This window comes from Thermobia domestica, chromosome 5 (assembly GCF_964235325.1).
Source record: "Thermobia domestica chromosome 5, izTheDome1.hap1.1, whole genome shotgun sequence".
NCBI lineage: Eukaryota > Metazoa > Arthropoda > Insecta > Zygentoma > Lepismatidae > Thermobia > Thermobia domestica.
In genome coordinates, this window is record NC_137458.1 from 276,080,159 (window position 1) to 276,099,582 (window position 19,424).

General features: G+C 31.8%; 1 protein-coding gene across 1 annotated transcript in view; it reads right to left on the minus strand.

Annotated features, from left to right (window-relative positions):
• The window catches only part of LOC145685543 (uncharacterized), a 67,966-nt gene that overhangs the window by 16,148 nt on the left and 32,394 nt on the right, over window positions 1-19,424 (minus strand). Inside the window, exons 4-6 of the mRNA XM_081757942.1 lie at window positions 15,564-15,647; window positions 13,767-13,946; window positions 971-1,054 (exon numbers count right to left, since the gene is read on the minus strand). Of these exons, the coding sequence (XP_081614068.1) occupies window positions 971-1,054; window positions 13,767-13,946; window positions 15,564-15,647 (348 nt within the window). The remainder of the gene's footprint in view (window positions 1-970; window positions 1,055-13,766; window positions 13,947-15,563; window positions 15,648-19,424) is intronic.

A 19,424-nucleotide genomic window follows, 5' to 3' on the forward strand; every position in this document is an offset into this window, starting at 1 on the left:
GACCGTGCTAAACGTTATGCATGATTCCCTTCCGATCCCACAGATCACGCAAAGCATAATCTTCCTGCGCATCAGTGTACGCATTGATGCACACTGTGAAGACTCTTCTGACTTCGAGTACGAACCTTTCTGACCATTGAGATGTCAAAATACGTTAGGTTTGTCCAGCTACACCTAATATACTCTATGATTAGAGACACGTAATGCCATCTCGTACGCCAAAGATTCAATACATTTTAGACGACTGACACGCCTTGTTGGATCCCTATATATTATTTAGCTCAAATTACGTAGATACGAATATTTTGCTTGACAGTAAATTCAAAAATGTCTTTTACGTTACTTGTTTCTCAATCTTCAAATACGATATGAGTTTAATGCAAATTATATCGCCGTTGTTGATATTACTCATCAAGAAATTTTAAATAAATTATATAACAAAAAGTTAATCAGCATTGGGAAGATAACTCAGTTGCGGCTCAATTAGACTCAATTACTATCCAGAAAATAACTCAATTACCATACGCGCATTTACCACGGAAGACCAGATTCGATTATAATTAAGGGCTCATATGGTTCGGATCCCAGTGTTCTGTTGTAGGTTCAGATCGTATACAGATTTTGTGCTGAATGGTACGCCCAATTCCAAAAAAAATGTAACGAAGGTTCGGAGAAGACAGGCAGGCACTGACTACTTTATTAACTAAATATAACTTTATAACTACTATTCAGAAAAATATGTAAAATCAAATATCGGAATATGTTTGAAAATAAACGACATGCATACATGCATCATAAAGAAGCAATGTTACTTCAAACGAATTGTCTCGACAATTGTCTTCAATTGGACTATAAATTTGTTGTAAACGAGGTTAAAAGTTACAAGTAACGAATGCACGTCAATTTATAATGTCAGTAGTCCACTTAACTTCCAGCAAATATTCATAACGTAAATTGTCATTGTACTTACGTAATAATCAAGTCCTCCACCAATTCCGCCAAGGACACCAACTGCATAAGCAGAAGATGCAAGAGCAATAAGAGCAAAGATAATCTTGAAAAGAAGAAAAATAATATTTTGATTGAAAATTAAATTTCGACAAAATATTCAAATTACATATGCAAAAAATATTTAATCACTTCAGAATTTAGTTTTGTTTTACAAGTAATATTGTTCACAATTATCACTACGTATGAACATTGAATACTTGCTTAACATTACGCTCATGGTTTATGCGTACCTTTAAACAGTTTTTCTAACAAATAAAGTTATAATTTAGAATTAGAAACTGTAAGAAGAGTATTGAAATGTGTTAAGCTACTATTCAAATTGTTTCCAAGTAATTTTAAGCCATGGTGGAAAACAACGACCCCTATATGTTCTCTCGGATGAAAACAACAATTTTATTTTAAGAACCATTTTGCCACATGCTTTGCTGAGGGAGACGCGGATTCGGTTCCCATCTGAGACACAAAGGTTCGGAATCCACGTTAATCTGTAGGTTCAAATCTCATATAGCCTCTCTGCTGAATGGGATGTTGAACTCAAAATCAACTCATTAAATATTTCATTAGACTATGAAACTTTCCTCTTGGCTTGTTGTAGCTTTCGAACTGTTCATCATTGCTTTCCAAAAGCTGGAAACTCTTATTGTACATTGAAATTGGCATTGCTTATTGTTTTTGATTGCATCACTTAAAAACGGATGAAGAAATCGATATGAATTTTTAAACAGAGTTAGTATCACGCGAACTAGTTTTACTTATCATTGTTTAGATTATATATTCTAGGAAGAGAAGGTTGCTTTTTTTCCTTACACAATATATATAGTATTTCGCTACTCCTTTAAGTTTGGTCGGACGATGAACATGACGAAATACGATTTGGTATACAAATAACTCATTTTAAATAAGCAGAAACTTTCTCCAGCATTCTTGAAAACTTCCACTTTACGGGAGCGGAGAGAGGCATTTTTTACAATGATTTTTTTTCAACACATTTCATTGATCAATAATGGATGTAGAGTGTTGTTTCTTAATGTATCACATCAAGACAGATGAATAGTGCCTACTTCAAGCTAGGAATATGTATATCACTTCGACATATCTTTAGAGGGTTCATAATTTTCTACATTTTGATCCTTCCATTCGCGTTGAAATGAGATCCGAAGGGGGACGGAATCACATATGTTTTCCATAAATCAATTCTCCCTACGAGAAGAACGATCATTTTTGCTGCTGAATCACTGGAATATGACTTAACAATTTGAAGTTATTTTTGCAATATAATCATCAATTGCCTCAATGTGGGTTTATCCTACGTGCAGTAGGCGTTTTCATATATTAAACAAAACTTGACTGTCTCACAGGGTCGTCTAGCTGGGAAGAATCTCTCCTTATTAGAAGTAGGCGGTTACGCGACCAGTGTTTCAAAACTTACTGTATAAGGAGAGAAAGAGTAATTTAAAAATTTTTCTTCGTACATTGACTGCGACGTTGCCTGATATTTGTGATCGCATCACGGAGAACTGATGAACATTGAAAATATATTTTCGGAGTACGAAGCTAGATTGGTGTCATGTTACCTAGCTTTTTAAAGCAGGGTGTCCCAAGAAGGTTAGTGGAGGAATTTGATGTGTAGGAGGAAAAGAAAAGTTTCGTAAGAACCACTCAAATTACAAAGATTAAATTCGGTATATAATCTCATTATGAATAAACGGTCAGGTAGTTTCTAAAATTTCTGTTATGAAGAGATAGGGGCGTTTTCTATATTTATTTCAACACATATAATACAACGCTGTCTGTTGTTTAGAGTCGCACAACAGAAAAACGGTTGATCTTTTAGAAATAACTTTGGAATATGGTTAATGTCTCTTTCAAGTAGGGATTATGTCATTAGAGTTTGATTTGAAAACGAAATCCTAAGGGAAAACCGAGAGTCCAAATTCTATCTTAAATACAGTACTTTATACATTATTTACAGTCACTCACTTTAAGTAAACCCTGAGTCGTGGAATGGGGCTCAAGATTTTAGCGTTCAAAGACTAGTTATTTAACTTTAAAGTTAAAAGTATGTTAAAAGCTTAAAGTTAAAATGGGATCATGCAAAAAGCAAATCTTGACTTTAATGACGTAAGTTGTTACATCTCGAACGAACGGAATAATTTTAATTATTTTCACACGAAAACAGGGAAAGCTGAATTACTTCACATATTCTTAGGTTTTCAATTAACGAATGGCTGATCAAGCCATTACAAATATTTTATACTATAAAATACTAGTTTATTAATATATGAATTCAGAAATATTTGTATAGTTATGATCATCATTTCAAAATTTGATGATTTACGAATAACAATATTATACATTTGTAACATTAAACAATTTCAAGGTACTTACGGTAAATGCGTTCATTTTTGTTTTGTTCAGGCGAGATTGTCTCAAACTGTACTGAATAATAACAATTCTGGCAGTTTTATTAAGTAATGAACGGATAGAAAGCTCTTACAAGCGTGATTTTACAAGGAAGCTACTAACTAATTTCAGATTTATTTCATTTAATGTCAAACCTTTCAAATATTTAAAGTATGTTCAGTCCACAATAAGCAATTATAATCTTATAGGCAAGGTTTCTGATCATATATCAATTAAAATTATGTAGAAGAAAGAATTTAAATAATTAATTAAAGGAAACCTATTACTTCTAAATATCATAATCCTATTTGCTACACTGTACGACATAATGTTGCAGCAGAAAAAATATTTTCTACATATTTTGTAATTTCCTTAGACTATGTTATATAAAGAGATCAACATAGTTGTCTTCTACATTGCAGTTAAAGCAACAGAAGTTATATTCAAAGAAATTTAAACACTGAGTAAATGATCATATACTGTATACGTAATTATTCATGGATAGAAGTTGATGAATTGTCTCTTTGTTTTGTATCGCGGACACAATACCCAAGAAATACACATAATATTATTTTTCACTCTGAAACAAAAAATGTAATTATTAGGTTCATTTTTGGCATATTTTGGCAATTTCCAGCATTTAACTTATCTGTTTCGATTGTATGTCCTTTTTTGTCATTTTTCATTTGTGTTCGTGATTCAAATTATTATTGTTTTTATGTTTCGGTATTGTTTTTATTAATGTTTGTCATTCTTCCGATATCGGTAATATGTTCAGGATTTTGCACCGAGATAAACACATTCTTTCATAAGATGACAATATAATGCAAAACAAAGATGAATCTAGAATATAAACATTGTTTCTATGCTGTCGAGACAAAGTAAAGCAAATGTAATTATTTCGGTTTTTTATTTTCCTAAAATATTTCCAAATTAATTTGTATGTATTTGTGTAATATGTTATAAATAACTACTGACATTTAAGTTTGTCACTTTTTCAAGCTCTGTACTTTGGAGGAATAGAAATAGTGTCTAGAAAGTTTCCTATCATCGAATGTATTCCTCATTTTCACTTTTCGTTACTTCATATAAAAATTGTTAACTCAAAATATAATTACAATTTACGTTGAGAAATTATTTCTATATCTTTGCAACAAGACGAAAGAACATATCGTGATACATGTATTGGCTGAGATGCGCAAAATAAGTACATTATACACTGAATAATTTGTTATTCTTGTCTTAGATATTAAATTGTTTATATATGTTATTTTATTTGGTTTCCATTTAAAAGGAAACTTAAATATTTTTATTAAAGACGCCTTGTTTTTTTCTCCGGTATCGCGGACACGATTCCCATAGTTTGATATGTATGTTGTATTATTTTAAAGTTATGTTACAAATTTATTCATTTGAAATTTTAGATCACTTTTCATAATGTTTAGGTCCCTTTCCCATGTTTCGGGGTTATTTTATAGGTCATATATCTATATTTCTTGGGTCGTGAACTTCTGTTAACTAGTAGTCATATTATAATCACTTAATTGTTAAAATAGTTTTATTTATGTAGTTTCTTAATTGATTAAGTTAATTATTTGTTTTGTACATAAACAAAGCTTGCTGTTTTTATATTTTCAATGGATATAATGTGTTTCCTTGAGTATCCGTAACTATTTTCACATTAAATATATCGTGAGCTTTTATTAAATTGTTATTTCCTAGATCATAAATGGTAATGTTTATTTGTATTACATATTACTTTCGTATATTGTACGCTTTTGAATCCATATTTAGGTAAAGCATAATTGAACAGAGTATAGAAAAACTTTTACCATTCGACTTAACTGACAGTTGTGTGTCTGTCTATCTGTTACGCATTATTTCTCAAAAATTCATCTGAAATTAGTGAAAATTTAGATCCGTCTTTTCTAAAGGTGTAAAAATAATTTGCTATTCGAAGTCTCCATCAATAACAATGAATGGAATCAAATGGAATAAAATGCACTCTTTACTATGTATACTATGTAAAAATTGTACCGTTTGGATAAAGTTGTTCCATTCCAAGGGAAGAAAAGGATTAGCACCTATTTCATTTCACTTCACGACTCAGATTCTTTTGGGTGCTTTCCAACTATGTTCACTATTTGCGGTTAAAGCATGTAAGAAATGAAAAGGTGAATACAATCCCATGCTCAACAGAAGTATTTGATGACTATTTTCCTATGTTTGGTCTTTAAATAATATTGTATATGTTTCCTTTGATAACCCTCAATGATCTTCGTTGTATGGATTATAAATGTGTGAAGAATATATGGATGGAATAATCTGGTCAATTGATGCATATGGTCTACATTAATGTGATGATTTTTTTCTTGTTTAAAGGTACTTTGTATACTTTTTTCTGAGATTTTTGATTATCCTTACTATTTGACTTTAAAATCACTCGCCAATGATGGAGTGAATTTAATCCCGCCGACATCACCAAACAGCCATAATAACCTTAGTAACCGAAAATTATATTTGACGTTGAAAGAATATGGTTTGCATCTTCCTTGAGGATTTCCCCTACATTTTGGTGAAAAGAAAATGAATAAACCTTATCGTGTATAAAATAAGTGTTCCCTTGGAATTTAGTAAATAGGCCTACTTGTCGTTTTTTATAAATTATAATAATAATAAAACATTTTTTCGATTCTAAAGTCTATATATCTACTAGTAATTATAATTAATAACCAATAATATTTGTGAACGTTTCTCTGCAAACTTTCAGTTTCAACTAAAACATGTTAGCTACAGCAGTTCAACCTAAATAGCAACATAAGGTAGTTTTATTACTTATAATTGCTAAGAGCATAATTCGTATGAAAACTTTTAAAACTTGTTAGTATCTTATGTTTATTCATGATTGAACCTGTATTAATCTATACCAGGCGTGCACGAGGCATTTTTAGCAACCTTGAAATATTGCGAAAGTGTTCTTAGCAGTTCGAACATTCCATTTCGATATTAATCTTATAAGTTATCAGAAAGTACAAAAAGTTACGGATGAACTACTGAACAAAAATGATTACTTCTTTCCTTTTTAGTCTAGCTTTAATAACAAAAGGTCAAGTATAAATGTAGATTTAAAGAAAAATATATTCTCTCGTTTACAGATGTCTTCTACTCTCGTTCTGTGCCCTGCCTTGTTCTTCGGAACTTCTTATGGTGTGTATTTTAATTATTTAATAATGTATTAGTTATACAGTTTATTGACTTAAAGAGCAACAAGAAAATAATACTACAGTTGACGAAAAATAATAATAAACAAAACGTATATTATTTATTAAAGCTCTTGTCTCCTGTTTCATTTACTTCTACCATCTTAGTGTGAATAATGAAAAAGGTAATATTTGAAAAGGTTTTTAAAAGGATCCAAATACTTATTTTGCTTTACACTCGACAGTTAGGTAATGACACGAGCGCATGTGTGAAAAGAGTGACAAATATAGGTAGATGAAGGAAGGCAATTCAAAAAATTGAAATAAGAAAAAGGAAGTGTATTTTAAAGTATAACATAGCAATAATATTTTCCTCTCATTTTTCTCATTCTGAAATTTTATTAAACTTAACCACTGGGAAATAAGGAATAATTAAAATACCACATACTGAAAATTGGAGCAGAACATTTTCTATACTTTTTCAAAGATACATCAATTTTTTATTTCAAAATTGAGTCGAATTCACACTCAAAGCGGACCTAGGAATAAAGATCAAAGTACGCTACATTTATATATTACGTACAGATCAAAAATAAATTTACTTAGTAGTAAACTTTGAAGATGTAAGTACTCGCTCACTTTAACCTATCGTGTTAAATAAATTTAACACTAAAATACTTTATTTTATATACGATTTAGTTCATTGATCGCTACAATTACGTAGTCGGTGCTTATGGTGGCTACGGGCTTAGTGGTTATGGACTTGGTGCCGGATATGGTCTTGGAGGACACGGTCTTGGAGCTTATGGACATGGCGTATACGGATCCTGGGGATATAGCGCAAAAGGTCTCTGCGGAATTGGTTATCTTGGTTAAAAGTTTGAGAAACATGTAACATTATTCGCTTTTTGAATAAAATAAAAAAGTGGACACTTCTTAAAGGTTTGATTTTTATTTTACTTTTATCTCTTATGGAAAATTAAAATATAAACTTTAAAGTAATGGTTCCTACTAAGAAATCATATTCAATAATTTAATTTACGTCGTTCATAAATTGAAAAAAGAAACATTAGGGAACATGTTTTCGAAATAAAGGGTATAGAATCACACGGATTTTTGAAAACGTTATTGTCGCTGGTAACACCGTAAGTTTTCAATAATCGCATGTTAGTTGGACTATGGTCACAGGTAACTGTATAAACCGGGTATCCTGCAAGTTCTAATTCAGAAATAATATTCGTCAGATCACATTTGGTCATGGGACAATCAAAAGTATAGAAAACTGGTTGTTTCCACGCCACGAGCCATCACAACTTACACTGATTTAGGTGGCCCGTAGGTTGTTTCAGTTTTAGTATCGAAACAAATTATATATGATATATTCATTTCATCGAAGGAGAAGCATGTAATACATTCAAGGTGTGACATGCTAACGGTCTTTTTCTTCATTAATATAAGAACGTCACTTAGAAGACCGGGTTCACAATGTTTTTTGTTCGCCCATCGAACTAATATGCTAATGTGTGGTAAAGGATGCTTGAGTTTATTTTTCAAATATCAGTATGCTTTGGGGCTCACACTTCGTAGACATTGCAGCTGCAAAGTATTCTTAAGACCAATTTTTCTTACTGCGCGGTGATGATGTTGCTAAAATTTGTCCAGGAGTAAAATATCTTGACAAAATTACAGTGACTCTTTTGCCACTTTTCAGTTTGTAACACTTTAGTTCACTAAACAGGGTTATCTTATTTTCCTCTATTTTTTTCCAGCTTGCAACTCTTCTCCTTTTTTCCTGGTGGCTTTCTTCCAGTTATCATAATCTTTGTTCTAACAGCTGTAATGAACTACTCGGAATTTGTTCAGTTTCTTCTAACTCGTTTAAGTCTTGGTTGTTTCCAATAGATGCACTCACAATTTCAGATTCTGTGGTAGACGTTGTTTCTTTCAATAGTAAGTTCACAAAGCATTTTCATTCTCTTTTAACTCTTCTATCTTCCCTACTTTGAACATTGGCTGCCTTCTTCAAAAGCTACTTTTCAGTTGGTATAGCATCCACCTTCAATTTGCGAGATTCCAGAAGAGAGTAATTCAAAAGTGTTTGTTGAAGAGATTTCTCATATGTTCCTACAGCAAAATGCTCAGATCATATCCTAGCTGCAAATAAATAAAATAAATTACAGCATAATAGTTACATTTTGCTTACAAAGTAAGCACAGTAACTAATTTTCAATGATAAATATTGAAGAAAAAATACGTAGATAATTATGCACAAATTAAAATGTATATTGGAAATACACACACAGAATGTGTATTGGGAAGGAAGGGTTTTGAAGAATATACGGGAAATTCGATTGGTGCTATCCTTATTTAATTTGTTTGATGTATTGGAAGCAGTATTATTTAGAATAGGAATTGACCCTTGGCAAGACTTAGTGTTAGAGGAGCGTTTTCCTTACATTTTTCTTTCTTAATATAGCCTTGTATTTCTTAAGGGGAAAAAATTAACTATGCATGAAATGGAATAGTAAAACTACGGGAAAGTTAATGTTACACCCCCTGTTTCCTAGGGAAAACATTGCCATGTTAGATAATATCGTCTTATGAAGGTTTGTTAAGTAAGTTGAGGAGGGCACAGTACAGCATTTTAAAATATGGGAATAGATTCCCTCTTTCTTTCAACACTGTCATTAGACAAAGCTGATATGTGATACTGATTATGAAACACCACCAGTATATTATAGTTATTTTTCTAACATTTCATTCTAAAAACACAAACTTTTCTCTTAAAAATGTAATGTTTCTAAACCTTGTGTTAATCTCTTCTAATACGGTGCTACTGATTTATTGGTATCAGCGCTTCTTATCTCGTTTTGTAGTTAATTTTATGTTCGTAGGACCTGGTAAAGAACTTAATAGCGAGTAGGCGTAGTGGTTACACATTACTGGACAAAATATTTACAATAAATTCGAGAAACAGTGATAAGTGAATTACTAGGAAAGTAGATACTCGTATCGATTTTTGCTTTTTATTGTGCAAAATAACTGTTTAGTGTGTAATAATAGATATACCTTAGATAGAATAAAAGGAAATTCCTTGTTTTGCTTGTTTCACCTTAATTTGTTTGATTGTTCAATATGAAAAACAAATAGCTTTCTTTTGACTGTACAAAAACCTTAAATTATTAATGTCCCATGATTATGTCACGTGGACTAAAGAACACAAACGATAAATGCAAGTGAATTATTATGTGGAACTTGGTGGAATGAGAATGCGGGAATACCCTGAGAAACTCACCTACACGACGTTGTCCACAACAAACTCACTTGACTGGGAAGTGAACCAGTACCCCCTGCACCAGAGGTGAGCGCACTGTCACTGAGTCACTGTGTTTCCTTGATTGTTCGAGAATCTACCACATATATTTACTGCAGCCATTCTTAACTTTGTAATTCGGGAAGGGAACGCCTAAATATGTATACATAATTATACAAAGTTATGATTAAAATGAACAAAAATTTCAAAATCTAAGTGTAAAAATGTCCCGATAATGTCGCCCTGACATGGTAGGTGGATACTTTATTCTCTTGATCTAACACATTGTTATATATCTTTGTAACCGTTAATCGTTATTACGAACCTACCATTCGCTACTTAATTTGAAGTGTAACGTCCCGTTTCAGCACCGAGGCTACAGGGAATGCAGATCTCCAGAATGAAATGGGATCTAAACTGCTTTATCGCGTTCAATGCTCTCCATATGCGTAACTCGACAAAGGTAATACTCCCTAGAACATCGTGTCTCCCTTCTCGAGTTACATGCCTGCCTCTGTGGGGAAAAGTTTGTCTCAATATCTTATGTAGAAGGAAATGATGTTACAAATGATCACCTCTGTCACTCCCCTTCCCTCATGATTTCGAATCCGGGTCTTACCTCGAAGTTCATCTTTTCAAACCGTACTATTCGATTTTTGTTTGCAGAATCAATACAAGCCACTGCATATAATACTATTACATACTATTAATACTAAAAAGAAGCTACATAATTAAATTGTGTTTATAGAATTTCATTTAACTTTGCATTTAATTTTTTTTAATGTAAAACTTACAATATTTTAGGTGTATTTTGTCCTGTCGCCTGCAAGTTAAAATCCATTTCTAGAGACATTCCCCGTTTTCTTGAGGAAATCTAAAGCATTTTGTATTCGTTTCTTTAGGTTTTCTGTATACTTACTACATCGTACACTAGACAGTTAGGCATTCTCAATATCAATTAACAGAGCAAAGTAACAAAGAATTTCCACTTGTTACTTCTAGCCAAATCTTTTCTCGTTATCCCTTGCAACCCAGATGACGTCACAGCCAGCTCCAGGCGACATGCGCACGCAATCACGTTGTAGTCTTTCCATCATGACCTATACCAGATACTATATAGCACCAATAGTACAAAACGGATGCCTACTTGCGTAGTGTTGTCAGATATAGACTTTATTTAATTCGGAGACATGAAAATTGATAGAATATTACTTTTCATATTCTCAGAAGATAATATTCCCGTAGTTAAATTAAACATGTTATGTTTTCCAAATTAAATGTTCCTACGTAGTGTCAAGGGGTCTCCTGGGATCTACTATACTATTTACTAAGTAATTTATGAGCTCCTTCTTGGCTAAGAAGTTAGTGTATGCATCTTTGGCGTGGGAGACATGGGTTCGATTTTTGGCGGAGCTCATTTAGTTCAAATTCCACCTAAATCAATATGTCCACGCCTCATATAGCCTCGTTGTTGAAATGGACGCTAAAGTCAAAATCAAGTCATATAAGTAATTTATAAACTATTATTTATATACCAATTTCAAATTAACTAACAAATAACTGAGAGCAACTTTAGACTAATAACATTTTCTTGGCATTTTTAAAGGAAAACTACCTGGTAAGTTCGAGCAACGTTCTCCTTGGGATTTTTAGGGCTTTGTAATCTTGAAGGAATAAATAATATGGTCATCAGAGAAAAGCCGACAGTTGGGGAATAGCGACACTTCTAGGCTTACAGCACTCTCAATTCTACCTGAAAGTGGTGAAATCAGTACTAAGTGAAGCTGTGGGGTATATGGAATGAATATCTGTGAAAATTTAAAAATGTTGACGAGAAAGGTCTAAATTTATGAGATATGATGTCAGAGATATGTGAGAAGTGAAAGATTATTGTTAAATTTGAGCATATTTTGTTAAGTTTTTGTTTAGAAGTTAAGCACTGATGACGGAGAGCATACAGATGAAAATTATGCAATCACAGATAGTTGACTCATCAGTGTCGAGTGTTTCTAACATATAAAATATAGTCGATTGCATAAGTCAAACACATCCGGGATACTTTTGACACTCACATTTGAAGCACGTTCGATAGATGCTTTTTTTTCCTTTCGTTCTTATTTTTAATAACGTATATATCAAAAATACTACATTAGTATTAACATACAGATAAGAAAATGTATGCATTCTTTTCCCATTCTATCACGGTTCGAAACTACACACAGAAAAGCACGAAATACTCCAGTAATTTGAACAAAATATCAGTAGCCATACAGGTCGTAAGAATGAAAGCTACTTTCTACTGCTGAAAGAGCTTTCGAAGTGCCTCGAAAACATTACGTAACAGCTTATTAAAAATCAACTACAAGAAACGTTTTGATGTACACGCAACATTTCTGAAGAAGACGTACACGCACTAGAAGAAAAGTTAATAATATTAGATACGTGCGGGTTTACCCAAGAAAATAAGATGTCTTAAGGTATAGCGAAGAACAATAATGCCAAATCTTTAACATCTGCACAGAAAAATAGTAAAATAGAATAGTCGAAAAGTAATGACACACAGAAGAATGTACAGATACATAGAGATGTTGCAAAACAGTCACAAAACTGAGAAAACTCAAAATTCGAGGTTGGAATTATAGCAAAAGCAACTGCGCGGTGGGTGCAATGTACAAAATATTTTCAGTGGTTTCACTTAGACTGTGTTCTTCATCCGACGATCCTTTCTTTGTGTGTCAACAATGTGAAATCCCGGACAAATCCTGTATATGGAGCTAACGCTAATATTTTAATCTATTATTATACTTTTGATAACTTACGGTTAACATAAGTTAATAAATGCTTTTTTATTATGTACAGATTTTTTGTGCTCTATGAATAATTCACATTTAGCATATTACTTTTTAAATGGAATTCTTGTGTCATATATTACTTGTAGCTATACACATTTTTGTGATTTTTCATTCCCTCATTTGTCCCGGCGGGAGCTCATGTGGTTCGGATTCCACGTTAATCAGTAGGTCCACGTCTCACATAGCCTCGCTGCTGAAAGGGACGCTAAAACTGAAATTCAACTCAATTCATTCCCTCATTCGTAACTCAGTGACATTTTAAAATATTTTCTGTAGCTGTAAATAAAGGCATTCCCAAACTTATAGATTACCTTGTTATTTTAAAGGATATGAACTATATTACGAATAGTAATGTGTGATGTTGAACTATTAGTGACAGTATCATAGTACGTAAGGTTTTATGTTGGTACCGATGTTGCCCCAACAGCATGTCGGCCTTCCCTCTGGAGTTGGGATGTCTGATATTTCTTCATCGTTTATTTGAAATATGGCTCCACAGCTACACATTGCTTCTGTGTAACATGTATTTTATCTGTCAACTAATTGAAATAGTATACCTAATCATGGGTTACAATTCGTTTCCTTAATAATTCATTATACTTTTGTAGCAATGCTAACGTGTTTAAGATGCCGATATTGCGACAAATGAATATCTATATTTCCTATGAGAAATCGGCAGACTAATGGGATTACACAATTCCGCAGGAAACATAACAAACATTTCTGCACTTAAAACATGGAAACTTTCTTCCTACCTTGGAAGATCGCACTAAATATATACCTCCAATAAAATAAATTCATTAATGTGTCTGTATTAAGCATTTGGATAATCGAATGCATTCTATAAATCAATAATTAACATTATAATTCAAAATAACATATTTTTTTTATTTCCTTAGAATAAATATGTCATTATGCTCAAAAGAATTAGCCGAGGTATCCATAACCTCCGACTCCAGCGTGAAGATTGCCACCAACTCTCCTCACAATGGCATTAAATCCATTGATGCCATCAGCACCATAAGTAACTTGTCTTACACTGCCATCGGGTTCAACGAGGCTGTATTGTCCCTTGACAACATCGCCATCTCTCACTTCAGTCTGCTGTTTGTTGTCTCCTGTGAGATGGTCACTCACTGCGTAGCCAAACTGGTATCGTGGGTAAGCCTTAAATAAAAATATTTATATTATATTATTCAAAATATTACCTAAATTGGCATTATGCTTATTATTAGTTGATTTATGTATATTTCATACAAAATACTACTTAAATATATTGAATCAGAAAGCTTATTATACTGTGATTAGTGTTCAAAATTAAATTATACAAAATATGGGAAATCTTATAGTAGTAGATAACGATGCTTATTTTATGAAGGACGTTTAGTTCCTCAGGAAAAGGTTCAGTGATTTTTGAATTGCATTAGAAACGGATTATGTTAATATTTGCTTAATCTCGATTTTATGTTGTATTTTCGTTAAAAAAATATTAAGAATTAGTGCGAAATACTTTTTAACGTGGCTTAAAGTAGATAAGAGATTATTAATCTCAGTTTTTATATTCTCTCTATTTAACTACTCGAAAATGTTCAATATTTGATTCCTTTAGTTTGAATGAAAATGGCGGACTTCTATTGTGGAACGAAACATAATTGTTTGAACACAAAGTTGGGTTCATAGTGTAATTCTAGTTCCTGAAGGATTGTCCTGAAGTTAAATGAAACTTTGAACTCTTACTCTAAATGTGTATGCCCTTTGGCTGATTAATAGAAGTGGAGAATAATGAAAGGACTGGTGGAATGAGAATGTATGAGGAAAATATAGCAGAGAGTCCCGAAGAATTATGGACATGCCGCAGTCCACCACGTAGTTCTTGATGTGAGATCGAACCAGGGATCCCTAGCCAAGAAGTGAGCAAATTACCAATGAGCCACCGTGTCCGCAGAAGAATGATTTTGAAATCTGAGATAGAACATTATTTACAAAATGTGGATAATGTATCTGCATTCTCGACTATGAAAAATTATACAACTTTATAACTAAAATATATTTATAAAATTGTGTAAGTCGATAACAGGCAATTGCACAATCTTTTATTGTTGTTAAATACTGCTATCTATAATATCATTTTAATACGTACAATTCTCCATTGTATCTTGCCGATTTTAATACTCTTAAATCAGAGCGGAACTGAACTGAAGCGACAAGTTTACACCTATTCTTATCGACCAGTGCTTTTGCTTCAGGAAGAGCAGCCATCCGTACACAAAACGTCAGATCTCTTATATTCACTACTTGATATTTAGATAAATCATGAATATAATACGATTCGCATTACTTTATTAGGTAATAAAAGAAAAATATTATAAGTAGTCTAAAAAATTTAGTTACTTGCATTACCTCCTACCAGTTTAGCATAAAAGATAATGTTCTCGTGATGCTTCTTACCATTGTATTATCAATGCATAATATTTTAAATTTATTGTATTGTTACATAGCTAGGAAATAGCTGTTTTACTCATTTTAGTTTCCTAAATCCAAATTGTATTGATAATAATTCTCATATTCAGTTTTGTTATATTTTACAAATAATTAATCGTGTAAGAGCAACAAATGAACACCACGCATTTAATTACTGTGCCTCACTTTCTGCCGTGAGAAATCATTTTCGAATTGCTGTACAAACTCCAAAAATCAGAAATCATGGATGTACCTGAATTTTAAATGTTATATATGTACTAAAACGTTAATAAATACTTATATATGATTTTTCATTGTACTTACATAGTAATCAAGCCCTCCGCCAATTCCACCAAGAACACCAACTGCATAGGCAGAGGATACAAGAGCAACGAGAGCAAAGATAATCTAGAAAATAACAAAAGATCATTATATAAAAACAGTATTCAAATTGAAGTTAATTTTCTACTAATTAATCAAATATTAACAGAATAAGTATTTAGTTGGTACAGAAATGTATCTTCGTTTTTCAAATTTATGTTTATTTACAATTTATTGGCATTTTTAAGCGCGCAATATGTATAAGCAAATAGCTACTCTAACTTGTATTAGAGACAGGTTAGAAAAAGTGTTGAAAATGTGTATTGTGTTGTTTGCCAATTTGTTCCCCAATTATTTACAATCATAATTTGAATGTGTAGCTGATCTTGCATATTTTGTTAAAACGAAGTGTATATTGGACGAAGAAAAAAGTGCTAGATATGTTCCATTTATACGATGGTTGACGTGAGTCGGCATGAGATAAATTTACTGAGTCGGCAATAAGCGTTTCTAATGCCTGGACAAGGAACTTTCAGACTTTGACAATTCTGTTCATATTAAAAACCAGAATGTCTCAGTATCTATGTTAGGCTTATTCATAAGAACCTATTTCATAAGAGAAGCTTATTCATTTATATTCTTAAATAGGTGTCGCTACGTGCCTCCGCTGGCTGACGGTAACGGATGGTGTAGGGAACTAACAGTATACAAGCTAAAGTGTTCGAAGCAAGAGAACTAGTTTAAGGTGAAAATCAAAAAGATTAAGTTCAAATTACAGTATGTTTAAAGATTTAGCATACGAAGTCGAAAATTATTTTCATGAAATACGAGTATTGTATGCAAATCTCAACTCATGTTAACTCTTTAAATCTTTTTCTAAAATTTGTATTTGTGTTATTAATGAGTTGAATTGATATTGAGTTTAACGTCCCATTGAACAGTGAGGCTATATGAGACGTGGACCTACTGATTGACGTGGAATCTATACCACATGAGCTCCCACCGGGAATCGGACCCGGGTTTTATTTCTGTTGTTAAGGAAACCATAATACTGCATGACGTTTCCATGTTGGTCCCCTGTTTCCTTTATTTGTTTGTTTGTTTCCTTTTTATTATAGTTAGGGATTAACTCCCAAGAGTAAAGATATTGCGTATTGCGGTTGCAATTGTTGAAAACTAACGAAGTTTGAATATAATTGGTAAACTCTAGCATTATCCAGTTGTTACTGCAACAGGAAACCAGAAACAACCTTTTACAGAGTTTAGCATATGAAGACTATTATCAAAATCACAAGGGAGCTCTATATTGTGTTTAATTATGTAAAAGCATCAACTTATGATTAACTGTCAAATTATTTTTAACATTAAAATGTAATTTATACATAATTTGCATTTTGACATTTAACGAATGAACATGATACAATTTGGAAAAGAGAATAATGGTTGCAGTTAATTGCTCACAACATGTGATAATACTGAATTACATTTCAAATAATTCAATAATTGTCATTTATATCTGTGATTGATCGTGACACAACATATTTTGTTACACCTTCACTTACTACGTGAATGATTTGATAAATACATAAGTATCTAGCGTGTACGATGGATGTATGTACGTTATATTAGAAACTATAACGATACTTACAGTAAAAGCGTTCATATTTGTTGTTATTTAGCTGCAATTACCTCGTACTGTACTGGAAGAGAAAATTTTGCCAGTTTTATTCAGTAATGAACGGAAAGAAAGTTGAAACCAGATTTTTTTTCTCCAAGGAAATTGCTCATCGATTTCCGAATTATTTTATCTATTATCAATTTCTAATATTTGAAATATTTACAAACAATAATAACACTGTAACCTTGTAACAAGATATTGCATGAAATGAAAAAATCATTTTTTTAAAAAAAAATCGTATCCATGAGATTCAAATATAATTATCGTGTCTGCTGTATTATAAGAGAAAATGTTGATGCACGAGAAATCGTTTCCCTACCAATATGTTTACTTATTTTAATTAACTTTCTTTTACGCTTTCCGTAGATATTGGTATATAAAGAAACCATCGTTTTCAGTTTTTACAGTTCATTCAGAGCAACACGAAAATTAATTTTAACAAAATGGTAATGTATATATAATCCTAATCTAAGCACTATATTTTTCTTAAATTTATTTTTATCAGAAGTTTTAATTGCACCTGGTGCATTAGATCACAAAATTGTTATGGCTTTTTAATGCCCATTGCATATTATGTTTTCTATCATAAAGTGATTCAGAATACGTTCTACATATCTTTACATTTATTTTGTAAGATGCTGCCACTTCTGAGGGAAGATCTTAAATATTTTTATGTATTTGTATTTTCTTACTATTTATGTTCTATATGAATCAAACTTATTTAAACCATACACGTCTACACCTCTGTCACTCGATCAAACATTTTGTGTACATATTCCTTGCTTCACGATAAATTTTAAAAAACTTATTAATTAATGAATTTTCAAATACGTTTTCCCTCAAGTTGCAAATGTAGCCCTGTTGTTTTAAACTGCAATCCATTAAAAGTTAGGGGTAAAATACTTTTCTCACTGCAAATTTATACATACATAAAAATAACTTTCTAGCATGCATTACGTAAAAAACTAATCGATTTTAATAAAATATACTGTATATTCTCTTTACAAAATTGTAGTGGTTTTGATTCATTACCATTGAAATCCATGAAGTTGCATTATTTATAAAGTATAGAAAGAAAATCGATTCGCTCGGTTGTACTGAACAAATTTATTCTAATTATGATGAAATGTACCATAAATTTTCTCCAAGACTTTTGAATAATTCGAATTACTTTCTGCCAGAGACTGTATGGAACGAAGAGTTGTACTTTAATGCCTGTAATAAATATAATAATAATAATAATAATACTAATAATAATAATAATAATAATAATAATAATAATAATAATAATAATAATAATTGTATAATATATTATTTTTCTACAATGCCCATCATCAGTAGATATTTATGAAGGCATGGATAAAATTTGTATACTTTCTCACATGTATTTTTCCGCCAAATTCCAAATTCCAAATTCCAAATTTGTATTCTTGTGCGGTTAATCTACATATATTAATTACAAAATTTAATATTACGGTAATTTGTTACTTAAGATATTTTGATATTTGTTAGATCAAGATAATGGGATTTTGAAATATATTTTAAATAGTTGAGGCATTTTTGATCACTGCAAAGCAAACTTGGCTCAATATACCAATAACTCTTTTCAATAGAAATATTTAATATTTTTGAGAATTAGTATATATCAAAGAGTTGATCTTATAATATTTAATTGCGTTCAACACATCTTTGTTATAATTGCACTATATACGTAAATTTACATTAAAATATTTGTTTTCCTTTTTCAGGTATCCTCGACTGTCTTTTTGTGCCTCGCCTTGTTCTTCGGAACATCTTATGGTATGTATATATATTTAGTTTCTTAAAAAGGCATTACTAACACAAATAGGTCCTACTAGTTAACACTCATATTAGTTCGATATACTGTATTTTTCAGTAAATTTACTGTACAACATCACTTCGAAACACATATTACCCGCATCTGCTTTGTAGCATAAATACAGTACTTTTGACTAGTGCCACAATAATGTTCCTGTTCAACTACTTTTGACAGGAGGTACCCTTTTTTTCTGCTCAGTTATGCTTTACATCCCAACATTAAAGCAGCATACTTGTTTGTTTCAGTATATGTTGGAGAAATTTTGCATCTATTCCTAGCAGCAACGGTGTATGAAAAGTATCCATCCTTTTTAAGGGTAAACCCAAATCACCCAAATGCGTTTCGT